The sequence below is a fragment of the Acyrthosiphon pisum genome, chromosome A1 (genome assembly GCF_005508785.2).
Source record: "Acyrthosiphon pisum isolate AL4f chromosome A1, pea_aphid_22Mar2018_4r6ur, whole genome shotgun sequence".
Taxonomy (NCBI): Eukaryota; Metazoa; Arthropoda; class Insecta; order Hemiptera; family Aphididae; genus Acyrthosiphon; species Acyrthosiphon pisum.
Genome location: NC_042494.1, coordinates 7794953 through 7814898, shown reverse-complemented (window position 1 = coordinate 7814898; position 19946 = coordinate 7794953). Strand labels below are relative to the sequence as shown.

General features: G+C 31.3%; 3 protein-coding genes across 4 annotated transcripts; 1 reads left to right on the top strand and 2 right to left on the bottom strand.

Moving 5' to 3' along the window:
- Positions 1–222: 222 nt before the first annotated feature.
- Positions 223–10328, bottom strand: LOC100161335 (zinc finger and SCAN domain-containing protein 2). 2 transcript variants are annotated; one of them, XM_001946092.5, is made up of 11 exons: positions 10190–10328; positions 7963–8295; positions 7379–7898; positions 7151–7305; positions 5273–5443; positions 4967–5208; positions 1706–1886; positions 1388–1625; positions 1018–1314; positions 811–945; positions 223–751 (listed from the first exon to the last, which is right to left on the bottom strand). In XM_001946092.5, the coding sequence occupies exons 2-11, from the start codon at positions 8268–8270 to the stop codon at positions 440–442; spliced, it is 2559 nt and encodes an 852-aa protein (XP_001946127.2). In that variant the 5' UTR covers positions 8271–8295; positions 10190–10328; the 3' UTR covers positions 223–439. The 2 variants fall into 2 exon arrangements, with proteins under 2 accessions (XP_001946127.2, XP_003244732.1); XM_003244684.4 differs by lacking the exon at positions 10190–10328 and adding an exon at positions 9603–10093.
- A 147-nt stretch (positions 10329–10475) lies between these two features.
- LOC100159285 (transcription factor Dp-1-like) lies at positions 10476–13031 on the top strand. The gene is made up of 2 exons (XM_001946142.5): positions 10476–10798; positions 11388–13031. The coding sequence occupies exon 2, from the start codon at positions 11417–11419 to the stop codon at positions 12818–12820; it is 1404 nt and encodes a 467-aa protein (XP_001946177.1). The 5' UTR covers positions 10476–10798; positions 11388–11416; the 3' UTR covers positions 12821–13031.
- A 1076-nt stretch (positions 13032–14107) lies between these two features.
- Positions 14108–15188, bottom strand: LOC100168175 (cytochrome c oxidase assembly factor 7 homolog). The gene is made up of 4 exons (XM_008185157.2): positions 14957–15188; positions 14705–14874; positions 14473–14602; positions 14108–14391 (listed from the first exon to the last, which is right to left on the bottom strand). Exons 1-4 carry the CDS (start codon positions 15054–15056, stop codon positions 14108–14110), a joined length of 684 nt encoding a protein of 227 aa, XP_008183379.1. The 5' UTR covers positions 15057–15188.
- Positions 15189–19946: the final 4758 nt, after the last annotated feature.

Sequence of the window (19946 nt, the reverse complement as noted above, 5' to 3'; positions counted from 1 at the left end):
ATATTTCTGACATTTATTAGTATAAAATTGAACAAAATAACTTTACTTCTAAATCATTTAAGTTGTATTAAAATTAAAAATAAGGAAAATATAGTAGGTTATATCACAAGTTAATTTTAAGTGCAACAGCAAGTCAAGTTCATCTTAAAATAACACAATATTCTAAAATGAACTTAAAGTCAACCAACTATAATCCCTGTATATAATGATCAACAAGTTAAATTCATAAATACCGAAAATGTATTTAATGTAAATAATATGAACATAAAATAAAAATCATTATATTGCATATGCTAAAACTTAGTTAAAATGAAGATAAATATTAAGACTTGAAAAATTAGTTTTCAGTCATCATTATATAAATATATATATTTTTATATTACATACTTAAAATAAGTACTAAAAAATTAAAATTGTATAGTTTTTAGAAATTTTTTTGTTATCCTTGCTGTGGTTGAATAATATTGAACCAATGTTTTTGGTCTTCTCCGTCATCATCCTGTATTTGTATCTGCACTATTTGCACGTTTTCACCATTTATAGTAGCATGTTCAGCAAATGCTGCAGCATCACTTTCATTCAATGTTATATGACGAGTGGCTGGCACTATCAATTGACGATGTTCTTGACCACCAACACTGACAGTAACAGTCTCCATGTGTCCAACATCCACATCCCCGTCATCTCCATGATGATCCATGTTCAACATTGTATGAACATCACCATGTTGGTCAGTCGTTGTGTATTGGATCTATAATATGGGATAATTATAAAAAGAACAAAAGCATTGAATCTAAAATGGTAAATTACTTGATATTTATTATCAACAAGTATTTGCTCAACGGAATTTAAATCATTTCCGAGGTCTTCTTGTTTGCCAGGCAAAAGTATGTGCTCTTTTAATTCTCCAGCAAACAATTTTCTTTCTTCTTCAGTCATGTCACGCTAAATTGTTATTTTTGATACATTAAATTAATTATTGCAATTTAATCTAATCAGTTTAATTTGAATACTAACTAATTCTGTTTGGTTTCCTTCAGAATCAACAACCATGGCCAATTCCATTTCAGTATCGGTAACTGGCATTTGAATGTCTTCTTGAATTTCTTGTATGGTTACTGGACTAGATGCTAGCCGTGGTTGATTAACAACAATAGTATCATTCAAATGACCGGCTTGAGTCATATGATTGTAAAGTAATGGTTTACGCATAAATCCAGCACCACAAACTAAACATTCGTAGGGCTTTTTGTCGCTATGTACAAAACGATGAGCATTTCTATTATCTCTACTGTTGAATGCTTTACCACAAACCTTAATTTAAAAAATTTAATAATAAAACATCAATATCATAATTTTAAAAGAAATATTTTTACTCTCGTCTTACTTCACATAAATAAGGTTTTTCTCCAGTATGAATACGTGCATGTTTTTTAAAATGTTCTGGGTAAATAAATGATGCTTGGCAGACATCGCACTTGAATGGTCTTTCTCCAGTGTGTGCTGCCTTCATATGGTAGTCTAATAAGCGACGCCTCTTAAAACCTTTACCACAATCTGTACATTTATAACGCTTATCATCATAGTGGGTAGCTCGTTTATGAGATTGCAAATTGCTTCTTTGGCTAGATGTGTAAATAATAAAATTTGAATATAATGTCTAATATTTGATAAAATAAAACATATCATAATTTACAAATTATACCTGAATGTTGCTCCACAGAATTCACATTGGTATGGTTTTTCTCCGGTGTGAATACGCTCATGATCCCTAATCTCAGCTTTCCTAGCAAACGCTTTGCCACACATACGACAAATAAACGGTTTATAACCTGTGTGTACAACATAATGCACTTCTAAATTGCGTGCAGTGCCAAAAGCTTTACCTAAAATTAATAAATAATAATAGTTATAATCAAAATTAAAACATGAAGCAAAATAAAATAATATAATGAGTGTTCAGTAAAAATATGTTATTTTTTTTTTTTTTCCATTGATCATTAAGCCCGGCAACTATGGCCATTAGCTGTTTTGTTTTTTGTTTGTTTGTAGGGGAGGGTACTGGGGGGCTATTCGCAAACTCATACGAATAAGATTCATATACGAACGATTCACACAATTCACTTTCGTATACGAACAAAAATTAATATTCTGAAAACATTTATATTCGTATATGAATCCGCGTTCCCAAATGATCCGTATCGGAAAGATATTCACACGATGAACAGTGGCAATGTCGCAAAATATTATTTTTATCATGGAATAGAATACTATTCTATATTTGTATTGATACTATTATACTATTATATTTATGTTGAATTTATAACAGCTGATATATTATTTCGCGCATATTAATAATTATTAAACAAAAATAAGTACTCAGAATAAAACTGTTTTAATTGTTTTTTTTTTTCAATGCTTCTTATAATTTTATAAAATAAAATGTCCAACGAAAAAAGGAATAAAAGTAAATCGGTGACAAACGACCAAAAGGCTGCAATGATAGACTTTTTAAAAAGTCATGACGAATTGTCAAAGGGGAAACATTCGTCAACTTTTACCCAAATCATAACAAGGCAGCAGTGGGAAGAACTATCAGCCATATTAAATACAATTCCGGGCCCTATAAAGGACTGGAAGTCTTGGCGCCGTGTAAGTTAACTATTAAACTCTTTAATTTAAATTTAAAATACTTAGGTATAATTTCCAAATATCTATTTTTCATATACCTAGTTCTACACTTATCGTATAATACATAAATAATAGGTAGGTATTTTATAACTGACTATACATTTGTTTTAATAGTTTACAATATATAATTGTACCCACTGTACCTATTTATAGTTTTTGAAACAAATGTAGTTTCGCTTCGCACATTATTTTTTTGTTGAAAACCTATGTATTTCAACGTGTTAATAACGATGTTGGAAACATAATTTGTCGGTCGGACTTAGTTCCGAAGTTATGGGTTTTTGAAGTTTACGTTTTTTACGCATACCTACCCACATTACTTTAATATGAAAATGTTTTAAATAACTTTATAATTCTGTTTTACGGGAGTTATTAGGTTACTATAACATAAAAAGTAAGTATGATAGGTAAATTTAGCTTTCACCAAAAATCAAAATGTTGACCATATAAATACTAACATATCACAAAAATTTAATTTTTTAGTATTTTAAAAATTTAAACTCAAAAACATGATTTTGGAGAAAATTAATTTTAACTTCCAAAGGAAATGTCGGCGAATTTTTTTGGAAAATACCATTAAATTAAGAGGACGTGACACTGGTATTTGTTGTCTCCGTTTTACCTGTGCGTAACATAGCAAATTTACGCTCAGCAGAAAACTTTTATCTCCGTTAGTTTGAATCGACTTATTATGAAACTTGATGGTAAGAACATTATCTGCGTTGGTACGTTGGTTTTTTTATGATAATTCAGTTTTTAAGTGGGTTACGAGCATTTTTAATTTACGATATTCTTTTTCTACTGTCGTCTTCCGATGTTTAAACTTATTAAATAATAATATAATATCTATTAACTTATTACCTATTTCTAATTTTATTGTATAGTATCTTATTTAAATTTGGTTTTGTTAATAGGCCGATGATATTATATGCTAATAATACAATATAATATAATGTTTAAACCATAATCTAAATCCATAACCGGTAGAACAACATGTATCCACATACGGAAATCAATTTTCACATACAGAAACCCATCCGAATCAATCGTGTGAATATCTTTCACATGACATAATTGTATCCGTATACGAAAAAGGTTTCAGAATACCGTTTTTTGGGATCATGTGAAAACTCATGTGGAAACAACTTTTTTCGTATACCAATCTTCTTCGTATGAGTTTGTGAATAGCCCCCCTGTTGGTTTGTAAACACGTGTGTGTAGTTTTGGCAGATTTTCTAGTGGGCACCCGTGGGTATCAGCCATGCCCAGGTGGGGGATGGTGGCACTTCTCTCCGGACACCTTACTTGCCCGAAGAAAAATGCCGCTCGTGAACTGAGGTTTGAACCAGCGCCGGTGTGCGTCACAACCGATGCCTTAGTCCGTCGTCTCCTAATAATATATTAATAAAGCAAAATTAATTAACAATCTAAAAAAAAAAAGTTATTCGATTATCTGAAAAAGGGATAAGAATGAATATTATATGAAAGCATTTGAGAAGATACAAATTTATAACAATAAATATAATTTGTACATATTGGGTAATTAGTAGTTTATACCTAAGAAATGTTTAAAATGGATAACAATTATTTTTTGATAAGTTTTATTTATGTGTAAAAAGAAAATATGGCCTCGTGTAGTATGCTGCCTACCCAAAAACTGCACAAATGCAATATGCTACCTATGGAAAATATGACATACCTACCTGTCCTACCTACTCTTATTTATGTTATATTTTTATTTAATATTATTAAGGAGAAAATTAAGACTTGAATTATTAAGATAAACAACATAATATTATAGTCGTTATACAATACTATAATAGATAAATAGTTATTACTGGTAAATATCAATCAAAATGCATAATAATTTACTTTTAGAAATTAAATTATTTTAGTCTGTGCTGTATCCCTTCACCTCGGTGTATCAAGCAACATATTTATTAGACAGTCAACTAAAAGAGTAATGGTGGTAGGAGGTCGGTTTATTAAAACACGATACAACAATTTGTTTGAAGTTTTCTGGGATGACGTAAACACAGTATAACAATATAATATAACGCTTTAAAATATTTGACAATGATAATGATAAACAATATATTAAGTTAATTTTAGTTAAACAAATTGTTATTAATCAGTATGTAAAAATGGTGAACGACCATACACTATTTTAGTAGGTAGGAAGCTTTTTGCGGTAGCTAGCATACTACACTAACGAAGTAGAGGTAGGTAGCATACTATACAAGTACCGAAAATATATACTTAATTGTACACTTACCACATTTTTGGCATACATAATTTTTAAGTCCTGAATGTGTTCGTTCATGATGTATCAGATTTTGCTCAGTAAGAAAAGCTTTACCACAGTTAATACAAGTAAAGTTTCGTTCACGATTGGTATGTACCTTTTCATGTGCTTTAAATGTATACTTGGAAGTAAAATCTTTACCACAAATTTCACAACGATATGGACGCACACCTGTATGTGTATTATTGTGTTCTTCTAATGTGTTCCGTGACCTTTAGAATAATTAATTTTGACACCAATTGTTAGAAATAAATATGATCAATAAACATTACTTACGCAAATTGTCGGCCACAAGTTTCACAAGTATGATTTTTAGATTGTGGCATATGCATTTTTTTATGTACCCTGAACATACGCACATTGGTAAACACTCTACTGCAAATGTCACAAACAAAGTTACCATCTTCACTATTTGCATGATGTTCTAGATGTTTCATCAGTTCAGGTCTAGAACAAAGCATGCAAAATATTAGATTAGCTAGAAACAAACTTTTATACCTAACCAAAGTCCATCCCATTAAAGAAAGTGTACCTCAAGGCAGAATATTGTTGACCCTAAACTATACAATATTTTCACTATCGATATTCCCCGTTCTAACAACACTAGCTGATACAGGTGTTATTTCCACTAACCTAAATATAAACATAGCTACAAAAAAACCTTGTTTAAACCATGGAGAATAAATATAAATGAGAACAAATCAATCCACATCACCTTTAGTCCTTGCCTCAACAACAGTCCTTCAGTGTTCTAAGTTCTTAAAAGAAAAAATAATTCCAAAGGAAGACTCATCAAATATTTAAGTGTTTATCTCTACAAAAGGCTAACCTAGACAACACACATGAAAATCAGAAGAAAACCCTTAAACCTCAAACTACATAAATTGGCATCTTCTAAGGTCAAATATTTCACTTGAAAACAAACTACTCATATGCAAACAAATTATTCGCCTGGCCATGACAATATATGGTATCTAACTATGGGGCTCTGCCAAAATATCAAACCTAAATATATTTCAATAATTTCAGTCAATTAATTTAAGGCTAATAACAAAAGTTCTATAGTATGTTAGTAACCTCACATTACACAATGAACTTAATATCTGCACTAGACTATACCCATGCTCACATCTAATCTGTCCTCGTTGCCCTAAACGAAATTGGTCTCAAGATTTACTTACTTAGCTAGTCTAATTAAATAAATAAACAAAAATAAAAAATTATTATTTTGAATACAGATTGTAAATGTTTCTATTTTTTTAATATTAATAAAAAAAAAACCTAACCTAACAACTTTTTATAATAACTTTTTATAGACTATAGTTTGAAGTGTAATAGTAAAGAAAACTTTTAGAAATTAATGTTAATAACAAAATAAACTATGTCACAAAAACGATGGAGTGAAAGAAAATCTGATCACTGCAATATATGTATTATTATCACTACGATAGTCTTTGACCAAATACTTGTTCTGCTTTAAAGATAGCTAATTAGTCGTTCAAACTAACTCTTTTTTTTCATGAAAGAAGTTTTTTTGTTGTTATGACATACAAAAGGGATTTTATACATTTTCAATATTTTTACTCAACTATAAAGCTATAAACTATCTCACCACTTAAATATTTGCCAAGTGCTCCGATAATCACGTAATTTACAAATAAAGTACTCTGATGACTAATTGTAAGCAAGGATTATTTGGTAAGTATATTGGCCATTTATTAACTTGTAACTAAGAATGCCTTCTTTGAAAAACAAAAATATCATCACCAAAACATCTCTGTAGACTAGACACCATGCCTATAAGCTAATACACTTAATACTTGAGATAAGAGTTGTGAAAACAAAAGTTATGTAATGCAAGAAATAAGTAAAATCCTGAGAAGGCAGCCCAATTATAACCTATTTTCAGGTAATACAAATAACAAATATTTATTTGCAAGTACACGAGTCATCAGGACATGACATGTGAACTTTATAATTTTGTAAAAAAATTAAAATAATTGTATTTTTTTATTGTTAATAGGTATCCACCTATTTAAGACTAATGTCTTTTTAGTTGTCCTTTAGTTGTCCTTTTAATGTCTCTTTAGTTATACCTAAAATTGTGTTGAACCCTCATAAAGGATAGGTAGTTCTGTATAATTTCTATATTACCTTTTAAGGAACTCTTGCCCACATATATCGCAAATAAATAACTTAATCTGATGGACATTTTTGGCATGAATCACAATACCTCTAGCGTCTGCTGTAAATTTATTATCTACACTACACAGCAGGCAAGTGTAAACATCTCCATCATGATGAACCAACTATTAGAATAAAATATAAATAGTTAATCTTCAAGAATTGCTATAAAAAAAAAATATACCCATACAAACTTACCATTTGCGGTATGAGAATTTCAGGAGTTTTTTTCTTTAGGGGACTTTTAGTCATTTTTGGTTTTTTTGGACTACCAGACTCAGCATCATCATTTTTGGAATCATCAATTCCTTCATAATCTGAATCATCTTCATCAAGTATTGCGCTGTCATCTAGATCATCTTCTTCATCAATATTTCCCATGTGAGCATGTAAAATAGATTCCTGTTTGATATCTGCAGGTTGGATCAATTTTTGAGAGCACTCTTCATCAATATTAATTGAAACCAGATTGTTATCCTTACACTCATCTTCTAACATTTCAATTAAATTATCTACTGATGAACACTTTTGCTGTTTTTCGAGTTCTTTGATATCAATATCATCATGTAAAATGTCATCATTAGAAATAGGTATATCAATAGATTCTTCCTTAATCTTAGGACGCCGTCCTCGTTTTTTAACTGGTTTTGGTGTATCAACTTCAAGTTCAGTATCAATAGTTTCTATTGTATGTATATCTAAACCTTCAGATTTACTCCTAGAATAATAAATTGTTTATTAAAATACATAATATATAAATTATTTTTTTTTCAATATATTACTTCAGTGTACGTTGATATTGAGAGGTAAGCTCTAATTTAATGTCAGCTAATCGATCTTCAAGTTCATCCACTTCATTCAAAGATTTAAAACATCGACGGCACACAACAATGGAATGTACATCTTCTGAAGAGAGTATTATACCAAGGACACCATCAATTACCTTAACTACAGTACGATCTGAAGATGACACACGGTGCTGAAATATAGATATGGCATTTCGAGCTGACACTCCTGTGCTACCATCACAAATTAAGCATGTATTTGATGTCGCTGTTGAAGACCTTTCAAGTTCTAGATCAGTTGCCATGATAACTTCCTAATTTCTAAAATTTCTAAAAAAATTTCAGAAATTCAGTTGATTACTACAAATAAATAATTTTAAAGTTAACAATTTAATGAACTTAAACTAATAAGATTGCGCCAACTAATTTTATACTATTCTGATTAGTCAATCATTAAAAATACATGGCTAATGAGATTGGTACCATGTAGGTAGTAGGTTAAATTATTTAAAATCTAAATGACATAAACTCTCAACTTAATTCTTATTATTATAAATATTATACTGGATTGAAAACCTCGGGTTAGTAATGTGACAATAAATTGCAATATAAGTTCAATAATAATATACAGTAGAAGCCGCTTATTAGAAACACGGATTATTGATACAATCGCGTTATTGAAACAAAATGTACCAGGACGGATCGCCCGTATATTAGGACATTTAAATCGCTTATTAGAAACAATCAGTTAATTGACACATTTCACTTTGGTCCCAAAGTGTTTCTAATAAGCGGCTTCTACAGTATAACAATTCAAACAAATTATAAATTGATTTAAAAAATAACAAAATATATAATGTAAGCAATATTAAAAATTTTGATACTTGGCAGTCGAACAAGAAAATTATTAGAACTTTGTTTGGATAGACTAAATCTATATACCTACAGCCGAATCCTTTATTGAAGGCATAAGCGTGGGTACGGGGTAGTCATGGTAGGCACTTAACTACTCTGCAAACTCCCCCGGACGCCTTCAATATTCAATATTATTATTATTATTACTATAGTAAATGTTGTTAAATAAGGTTACCCCATCCAAATTAGTTTTTATAAATTAGGTGTGAATATGAATATTATATGTACGTAATATGTGTGTTTTAACGTTATGTAATTCTGTATATGACTACCCTGCCAGAAATTCTGCGCACGCTTATGATTAAAGGTTTTTGAGAGTAATACACAAGAGACGCAAAACTAAAAAATATTATTATTATTAAAAATATATTCGGATTTCCGATAAATATTTTTGGAGGGAAAAATCGGATCTATGGATATATCTAACCACTGCAAACATGAATCACTAACAATAAATAATAGTAAAAATTATGTCATTTTCACGGTTTATCATACTAAATAAATATGATGTCGCCGATTGGGTGTAATAAATCTGTCAGACACCTGAAACCGTCTTTGACAAAACTATGAGAGTATACGCGATAACAACGGTGTTTTTTTCGTCGTTTTGGCCATTAACAATAATAACAATAGTATATATAATACAAAATATTTATTTCAAATTTATCGATGTGACGACGACGGAGGAATCGCAAAATAAAACAACCAAAAGCTCAACAAACCGGCTCGGCGAGTGACAAAAACTGCAAAACGAATTGCTCATTCTTCTAAAAATCTCCGTCGTCCGCCGTTACAGCGAACGGTACGCGTAACGTTCGTCACCGATTTCATGACGAGCCGAGGCCGGCTAACACGTCAAGTCGTCGGTGGGAATCAGTAATTGTTACTGTAAAGTGTAAAGACGTCTAGAACGAAAAACTGAAAACGGGCTATGAAATTGTTGAGTCTAAGCGGCGTCGCGTCGGCACTCCGCCAGGAATGGTAACCGTCCGGAATCGCGACGACCGGCCCGGAAGAGCTTCGCGCACTTCGCAGTTCGAGTGGTCGGGCGACACCGAACAAATTATGAAATTCACATTTACACGCGCAATATAGTAGCGCGGGCGAGAAAAAATAACGTCCGTCCGTGTCCGCCGAAAAATGGACAACCTGTAACGGTCGGAACCAAAGTTGCCAATATGAAAAAACATTTGCCCGTACAGCATTGTCGTCCCAGTGTTGGCCGACGGCCTCCCGTCCCCATACCAACCAAAAAATAACGCCGGCGACCGGAAAACGGCGGACGAGGTCGCGAACGGGCTGTACTCACCACTGTCCAAGTGCGTCGTGCTCTGTGGTTCGCGTGCTGTTCGGACGGCGTTCAAAGCTCACGGTGCGTTATGTTCCGACGAAAAAGGCTACTGCGGCGTCGTTGTGACCGTACAGCGGTCGGCCATTTTGGGTTTCGGTTTTATGTGGCAGGCGGCGTACTGGTAGCCCGATCCCCCTCCCCCCGTCATCGTGTCCGGTGGTGCCTGTGCGTGCGTGCGACTCCTCCGTCCAACGGTTGGCGGTGAGCGGCGTAAACAACAACAACAACAACAACAACATCGGGGACTGGCGCAGTCATGAGTGGTTTGATAACGGCAAGGCCTCGCACTACGTTGTGATAACAGCCCGCGCCCGTCATGGTTACATGTTTTACTGTTCCATGAAATGCGAGGAAATTTGTTTGCACGTTCGTAATTCGTATTTCGTATTATTCGCCGCCGTCCGGGTCCGGGATCTGAATATCCTATTCCACTTCCGTGTCAATATTCCTAGACCCTATAGTTCCGACTACAGTCCTGACCTATCAACGCCGGCCCAATTCGCAACGGCTCTGGTCGAAGTAAATTCACGCCCGGGCTATGCGGTCGAGCAGTCTCAGCATAACCAGGTACGTCGAAACCGGTGCCGGACATCGTCCCGGATGGACTTATCGCGTGCTTTTTTTCAAATTCGATCTTCACGCCGCACGGCCCTATCCCCCTAACGTTCAGAGCCGCTAAATCTGAATCTGATTTCCAGTCGTTCCCTCGATAATTTAGTCACTCCCATATATTTATAAGCGCTCACATCGTGTTATACTACGTACTTATTACACATTATATTTATATATAGATCACTTTCACGATGTAAAGGCACGTACGGTTAGAGTTACCACCCCCGTGGCTAAAAAACTTATTTAGAGCCGCGAAACCTCCAAAATGATTAAGGCACACTTACCTATGTCATTCATCTGCAGTCCATAGATTTTGTCAACCTCAAGTTTTTTCTATCAGAGAACCTCAGATTCATTCTAATATTGAATTTCAATAATTTTTTGCAAACATGACCGATTGTTAACATTTTATTCTAACCTTACTCGATCTGTGTTCTGCCATGATTTATTATGCGACTCAATAAGAACTCAAAATCAAAAATTATGTTGTAGACTACCGAGGTATATCAAAAAATATTATATAATTATTTTAAAATTTTTACAGATTTTTTATTAAATCAACTTGATATCATCATGTCGGGCACAGTGAAGTATGTAGTAAAAGATCCTTGCGCTAACTCTCAAGTTGTCCATTTACCAACTAGAAATCGTAATATTGTAAAAAGTGGCCACGGAAAACCAGAAGTCAAGGATCTTATTGAAAAACAGCAGCAAAAGCCAATAAGAAAAATTATTAGAATGAGCGATTTAAAAGAAAACAATACTGAAATCATCACTGTTTCTCCAGAATTCTTTGATGAAAGTTCATCAGAGATAAAAGAAGAACCTATGTCTGATTCAAGCTATGATGATATGGAAGTAAATTGTGAATATCAAGAAGATCCTGAGGTCATTGTTGTCCGTGGTGATGATTTAGATCAATCTAGTAGTAGCGATTTAGAATTCATAGAAGACATAAGACATGAAGAACCCAGTAAAAGTAAATTGCATAATGATGTCAACTCTTCTGATGTTGTCGTACGAACAGACATTTTAAACGATTTACTAGAAGGGCGTATGACCAAAACTACTAAAAAACTTCTTGATTCTACTAAGATTTCTTATTTGCCTATGCAGCTAACTCCGAATGAATTTCGTTCTTCATATACTAATGAAAAAAGCCCATTTAAAGTTCGGCCTATAAAAGCTAACAAAGGTTTAAGACATTTCTCAAAAAGAGTATGTGATAAAGTTAAGACTAAAATGGTTACCACGTACAAAGAAGTAGCAGATGAATTAGTGGCTGAATGTGTGGGCAACAGCAATAGTCCAACCTTTTTATATGATCAAAAAAATATTAGACGCCGTGTGTATGATGCCTTGAATGTATTAATGGCTTTAGATATAATTGCTAAGAACAAAAAAGATATAACCTGGAAAGGATTACCAACTGGATCAATACAAAACAGTGTATATCTTGTTCAAGAAAAAGAAAACCGCCTTAATAGTGTAAAAAGAAAACTTTTAGCTCTTCAAGAGATCATTATGCAAGAAGTAGCTATTAAACGTTTAGTGAAACGTAATCAGGATATGGAAAATGAATTTGGTCCTCCGCCTAATAACACATTTGTTAATCTACCCTTTATGGCAATTAGTGCGAATGAAGATACGTCTGTTGAAGTAGAAATATCAGAAGACCAAAAACAATATGGAATGAGTTTCAATGATAAATTTAGTATGGTTGACGACACTGAAATATTGAAAACTATGGGTTTCACTTTAGGGTTGGATCGCGGTGAAGTGAGCAATGAAGACTTGAACATTTTGAAAACATTAGTACCCAAAGCTTTTGAAAAACACATTGTTATGATGGCTACCAAAAATGGAGAAATGTTTAATGATATCTGTAAGGAATTTGATGAAAAAATTAGATCTGCTGAAATTGAACAATCTCCATCAAGACCCAATATTATTAATAGAAGAAAAAATAAGAGATAAATAAAAAAATTGGCTATGTTTTTCTTCATTTTTTGTTATTATGACAATCATCAAAATAACTACCTATGTCGAATGTGTATATTTTTTCTGTAAATAATTGAATGTTAACTAGTTTTAACTTGTACAGATTTAACTATTTTATAAATAATATATAGATATATTATATATTTTTTTCATTAAATGACAACAATGAATTTTTAATGAAATTAAATTTGACAACTTATTTTATAATCTGTTAGTATTAACATGAAATATAACATTATCTACTACTTGTTTCCTTATAAATTAATAACACTATATTTTTATAAGGTTATAAATATTATTAAGTTATGGAAATTCACTTGTAACAACAATGTAATTAAAATCTATGCAACAATATTTTTAGATTCTGAGCAAAGAATAACTTAAAAAGCTATCAAGTGGAGCAAAGAATGTAGGTTAGGTTATGACAATATAGTGTTATTTTTTTTTTTGTCTGAAGATATATTTTTAGTTGATATGTCAATTAGTAAATGATTCTGGTGCTAAGCTCTGGTTTTAACATTGAAACAGTTAATAGATAAACATAAAAAAATTACTAAAATGATATTATTCTATACAATGTACAACGTAAATTATTATTTTTTCCCGAATCGCAGAAAATACATTAATAAACCATATTATTAACACGTACCGCACACATACGTAGAATGTAGATAATTTGAATAATAAAATTAAATATTTCATTAATAAATTAAAAATAATTATACTGTAGAAATTTACATTTTTATGCACAAGTATACCACAAACATATTCCAACATTCTATGGAAAGTCGATATTGACTCATAAGTTATTAACATCACCAAACATATTATATATAATATACATAATATGTTATATTTTCTATAATAATTAAATATTAATAATATTAAAATAAATGCGGTATTTTCAGTGAAAATTAATTCAACCTCATGTATTAAAAATAATAAGATAAATATTTCAAAGATATATACTCATTAGTATAGGCTCTTTGCCCAGAATAGTTTTTTGTATGCAACGATTGACAAAAAAAGTATGTTTACACTAATTATATTCTGATTAGTGTTTTCTTTAACAAATCTATTAGGTGTCGTAATGTAAATAAAAATAATGTCTAATAAACAATAAATTAGCTGTTTATTAATATGAATAACAATTATCAATGAACAATGTCATAAATCAGAATAATTAATTTCAAATATATAACTCATCATTTTTGTTTTTTAATGATAACTAATAACAATTATAAAACAATCATAGTAAAACCATTAACTAAACTTTATACCTTTTTCTTCTTTGATTTGCCTTTGTATATCTAATGCTCTTTCTTTATACTTCTGAGCAAGATCCAAATCTTTAGGTACACCATCGCCTTTATTATACATAATTGATGCATTAACACAACCCTTCAATTCATTTTGATCACAAGCTTTTATTGAGTATTCTAAAAATTTGGGCTTATTAGGTTCTAATCCAATTTCCTCAATGCCAACAAAATGAATATTGCTGGCTATATAGCATGCTTCTGAATGCCTGTTGTTACATGCTTTTTCTAAGTATTGCAGACTCTAAAACAGACAGGTTTCATTATTTAAAAATTTAATATAAATTAAGTATTGCCTAAAAAACTTACTTGAAAGTAAGCTATTTGTTCTTTCATCAACATCAGTAATTTGGTCACTGTGATAACGAAGTTTCATTCCAGCAGCAAAACATCCATCAGACCAATTAAATTCACAACCTTTCTTAAAATATCTTATCATCTATAAATAAAATACATATTTCACAGTAATAAAGTAGAATGACAAATGAAACAAAAAAAATTTTATTGGATAGGTATTCACTAAAACAAATATTCTCATTACCTCAGGAATAACTGGTTTCAGATTTCTCAAATTATTTTTTTCCAAATAGGAAGCATACTTATAGCAACTGCGACCAAAGTTCCGTTCATCACAATTTTCTTTATATATTTTGGCTGCCTTATCAGGGTTGTTTTCTATAGTCTCTAAATAATCACCCAGCAACTGACATGCTACAAATCATTAAATTGAAAAAAATCTGTTACTTATAATATTTTTAAAAAATAAGAATAAAATACCAATATCTGAATTTACTTTGTGCATCTTTTTCACTGAAACAACCAAACCTATATTCAATCCCTAAGTTTTTAATATATTCCTTAACATCTTCGTCTTTCTTGAAATCATAAGACATTTTTGCTAACAATTTGTTATTACTTACAACCTACCAATTATTTACTAAAGTACAGAATCAACTCAACTCAATGAAGTGATTGATTAAAATTTAAAATATTTAAACTTAGGAAATTGTTTTTAAATTAATCAATTTTTAAAGGGGTTATCACTTATCATTGATCGTGGTTACTATCATGATAAAGTATATAGGTTTAACAGGTATGTCTGCTACATTAAAATGATGATGCGCATATCCCCCACTTTTTACTGTGTATTACGTTTACCCCCTCTCATTGATCGCATATACCAAAGCATGAAGATCGGAGACCCTAACACATACGAAAATGTAAGGATGCGCAGACGAGATTCAAATACGACGTTTTGTTGACATACCTCTATATTTTGTCATGGTTATTACCACGGATAATGGACTGGAAACAGTCGAAACGATATGGTTGACGCTTTATAATATTGGCTCTCTAGTTGGCACATAGACTTATACATTTTATTTATATGTCTATATGGGTTGACATGCCGGGTCGGAGGGTGGCTACCTAAAGGTTCCCCACACCCGCGGGGACACAATGTTTTCAGTGCTACTGGTGGTTAAAAATTAAATTGGTTATACATTTTGCTTCACATTTTGTTTCTATAGTCCGGGTCGAATGTTTAATTACAAAAAATATTATTACAGAATTGAAAACAACCAGAATATAAAAAGCCCAGAAAATAAAATGAACGAAAATAAATGTTACAGTATGTAAACTGATTGAAATAGGTATATTATATCAGTAAAACGTAAACATACAGAAATTAATATTGCAGAAATTCTGCTAAGTGTATGATTTCAGAATGGAATATAATAGAATACAACTTAACGTCTTAACAGAACGTTTTGATGCATAAAAAATATAAAATATAACATATAATAAAAACAATAGCTTCCTCGCTCCGCTCAGAATCTAAAAAAATTAACTATTTAACAAGCTAATGCCCACCTTTGCATTTTTAGTAAAATTCAAGTAAAATATAAATAAAAATAAATTATATTAAAAATAAAACATTTGCCCTAAAATCTATAATTTGTGAAAAATGCCCCACATTGTATAAAAAGTACAAAAATGCCCTAAAAGATGAAAAAATGACTTAAAAATGTTGAAAAATGACGTTAAAAAACAAAAAAAAATGCATTTATAGCTAAAAATGCAAAAAATGCACAAAAATGCAAAATAAAATTAGAATATTCTGCATCAAGGGAAAATGAAACAAATTTTTAGCTAGGATAGCATTGTACAGAATAAAAGAAAAAAAAATGCAAAAGTCATCAACATCCTAACTCTAATCTATATATAAAAGCAGCACCTAACGTGGCGTTATATAGTACAAATTACTACTTCTATACTACTCAAATATTATATCAGATGAATACAATTAATACTTTTCCTCATATTGCCATCAAAACTTCATCAACTGCTGAAAAAAATATTTTATCGCATTTGGCTTTGATAACATAATCATAATAATAAAAATGTTTGACCAGATAGCAATTATTAAATTACTTATATACAATAGTTCATTTTGCCCCATGCGCCATCATACCACAGGGCCCAGGTTATTCTACGTCTACATGGTTCATTATCCCGGTGCGGGATAATTTTAAATCGGTTTAGTCTAGCCAATTTCTATATAGTTACGGACAAAAGTCGAAATCGGGCAAACCACAGAAATGCCCGGACAAAACGCGAACTGCCCACAATCTTTGAGCAAAATGTCATATTTCGGCTTTTGACCAACCTCATTTGGGCAAAACCGTATACTGCAGACTTTTATCTTAATGGCAAAACCGTAGTGTCTTATATACGTTCGCGGTTCGCTAATATTAAATACAAATAATGATTTTTATCGTACGAATTTATTACGATTATAAATTACCCCGTATCTTGTTAATTTATCGTTGTTATCGTATTTTATCAACTCGTTATATTAAAGGTACACAAAATACACCTTATCTAAATGGTAAAATATTGTATTGTATTTCGTATTTTTGTGAGCTTATATTAGTAGTTAGTACGCGTATTTAGCAATGGCTAACGAAATGGGTGCGTCTGATTTTAAAACTAAATTTGAAAAAAAACTTAATGAAATAACAAAAAATGAATGTAGTGTTCTAATAAGTGATATAAGATACGATGAATTCATAAAAGAGGTAGAAAAAGTGAAGATCAATTCAAAGAAAATAACAAAGGAATACAGGCGACTAAATAGATTTGACGTATTCACAATCGGTGAGTCTAAAAAGTGAATAGCTCCATCAAGTAAAACCAATTTGTGAAATGCAATGAAATCATTGAGTGAAAATCAATTTCCACCTCTAACGCAGTCGAAACGACAGTGAAAATTCCAATGCCTTGTGTTGATAGAGGAAAAGTTGATGCGAATAATGTGTTGGTGTTATATTCATAGGCGTGCGCAGGTCTCTTTTTCAGAGTATGCAGAAGGCTGCCACTGGCGCCCCCTGAAAGTTATTTTAAGCATTTAAAATTCTGATAAAATATATACACAATACGCAAAGGTATAATTGCAGTTTAGCTACCACGTGATTTTTTCAATTTTTTTTTTTTGAAACATGTATTTCAACGAGTTAGAATGATGGTGCAAAAATAAATTTGCGCAAATGATTAATTTTGAAGTTATAGACTTGCGAAGTTCACTATTTTCGGTGTTTTACTCATGCGCGCAACGCTTTATTTTAACGCTCTTATATAACGAATTTTTAAATTATTTTATAATTATTTTATGTTAACTGCGTAATCACTGCCCATATACTACGACATAACTTACCCTGTAACCTACTGAAGGTGGTGTTGCACTGTTGCATATCAAGTCGGGGGATATTTTCGATTTGCGGAGCGGAGCGACGGCGCCGAGGAGCGCATGCAGCGACGAGTGCCGCCTACACATCACTGCCCACATTATAAGAGCATTAAAATAGTGATTTAACTAATTCTAAATTAATTTTAATTTATGTTCTTAGCATAATTCAAATTCACTATCTGGATCTGATTCATCTGACGCCTGATTATCTAAAATATATTCATAGGTTTCAAAATTTGAATTAAAAATTGAGAAACATAAAACTGACACATCAAAGCTGTATGTAAGATTACAGGAAAATATGTAAGCGTAAATTCGTAAACTTTGAAAGGCTTTAACTTCCAAAATAATCATTTTCGAAAATTTAGTTTTACACCATTTTTTTAAACTCGTGCCCGTAATAAAAATCTAAATTTGTGATATGTAAAATATACGCGCTACGCGCTGGAGTGGTGTAGCGCGCATGCGTATAAACGCAAAATCTCAAACTTTGGAACGCTATAACTTCCAAAATAATTATTTGCGTACATTTATTTTTGCACCATCGTTCTTAACTCGTTGAAATACATATGTTTCAAAAAAAAAATTGAAAAAATCGCGTGGTAGCTAAACTGCAATTGTTCCTACGCAAATATTGAAATATAGAATTCAATGTTTAATTAAAAAAAATATATATAATCATACAACTTGTACAAACAAACAAAAAAAAAAAAACATTGTCATATAAATAAAAATTATAATTTATCATAACAACATTCTGTGTTAGGTAGAGTTTTTGAAATCATCATTGATGTCTTCAGGATTTAAATTTATTACTTTACTAGGTTCGAGCTTTTGTGTTTTGACAGATCAATTGATTGACTATGAAATCCAATATTCTTATTTAAAACATAAAAACTGAAATGTTGTAACAAATACTATAACTAATACAAAAAGTATGCATTTTGGAAATACTTGATACTTATATTTTATACGTGAATCAAACGTTATCCCTGCGTTAGTCTGATATTATTTCCCTTGTATTTAATCATATTTTGTTAAAATTATAAATATTTTAACAAACTATTTTACTTGCGCAAAAAAACTTTTTTTCCAGAGTCGATTTTCGCCCCTCAAATTGCTTTAGGGCATAGGCGCAAATAGCGTTTGGGATTTGGGGGTGCTAAAGCCTTACTTTGATAATATTGAATAAGCTTAAAACAAAATGTAGGAAATGTTTGGGGGGGCTATGGACATTTTTGGGAGGGCTTAGCCCCTAAAGCCCCCCTATTTGCGCCTATGCTTTAGGTATACAGATGCATACCCTGCATACCCCCTGCGCACGCCTATGGTTATATTAAGTATTACTGACGATCGATTCTATAAAATAGGAACCAAAAATGGAATTTTGTCATCAATATAGGTATGCCAGAAACTAAATATTTCGTACCTACATTGTCAGTTTTAAATTTTTTTAGTTTCTTTTTCTATAAATATCAATAAAATTTTATTTGTTGGTTAAAAAAGCGTAAAAATATAATGCAAGGCTCCTGATATATTGTTACAATAGCAGTTGAAAAATATTAAAAATTCATGGGCACAATTTTTTTTTTTATAAGCATTTAAAGTTCGAATTTTGACAAAATTTATCAAATTTAAAGTTTAATAATTATTTTGTAGTTAAAAATTTATAAAATTATCAAATTTTATAGCTAAGGATTGAAAACTTAAAACAAAGTTCCACGTAAATAGATAAATTATATATAAATTACTTTATTCACAATAATATCATCAAATATACTTAGTATCATACTAATATCATAGGCTGATTTACCGTTTTAGCTCAGAATCGTTTTTCTTATACAATATTATATCATTGAATTCAAATTTAACACCATCCATTACAGTGACCCACTTGTAACCTACTGTGCAGCAGAGCGACATCCACTTACCCACCTTTTTACTATTATTTATGTGTAGTCAATTATATTTGTACAATATTTTATGATTATTATTTATTTGTATTTAATAATAGTGACGTTATTTAAGATGCTAC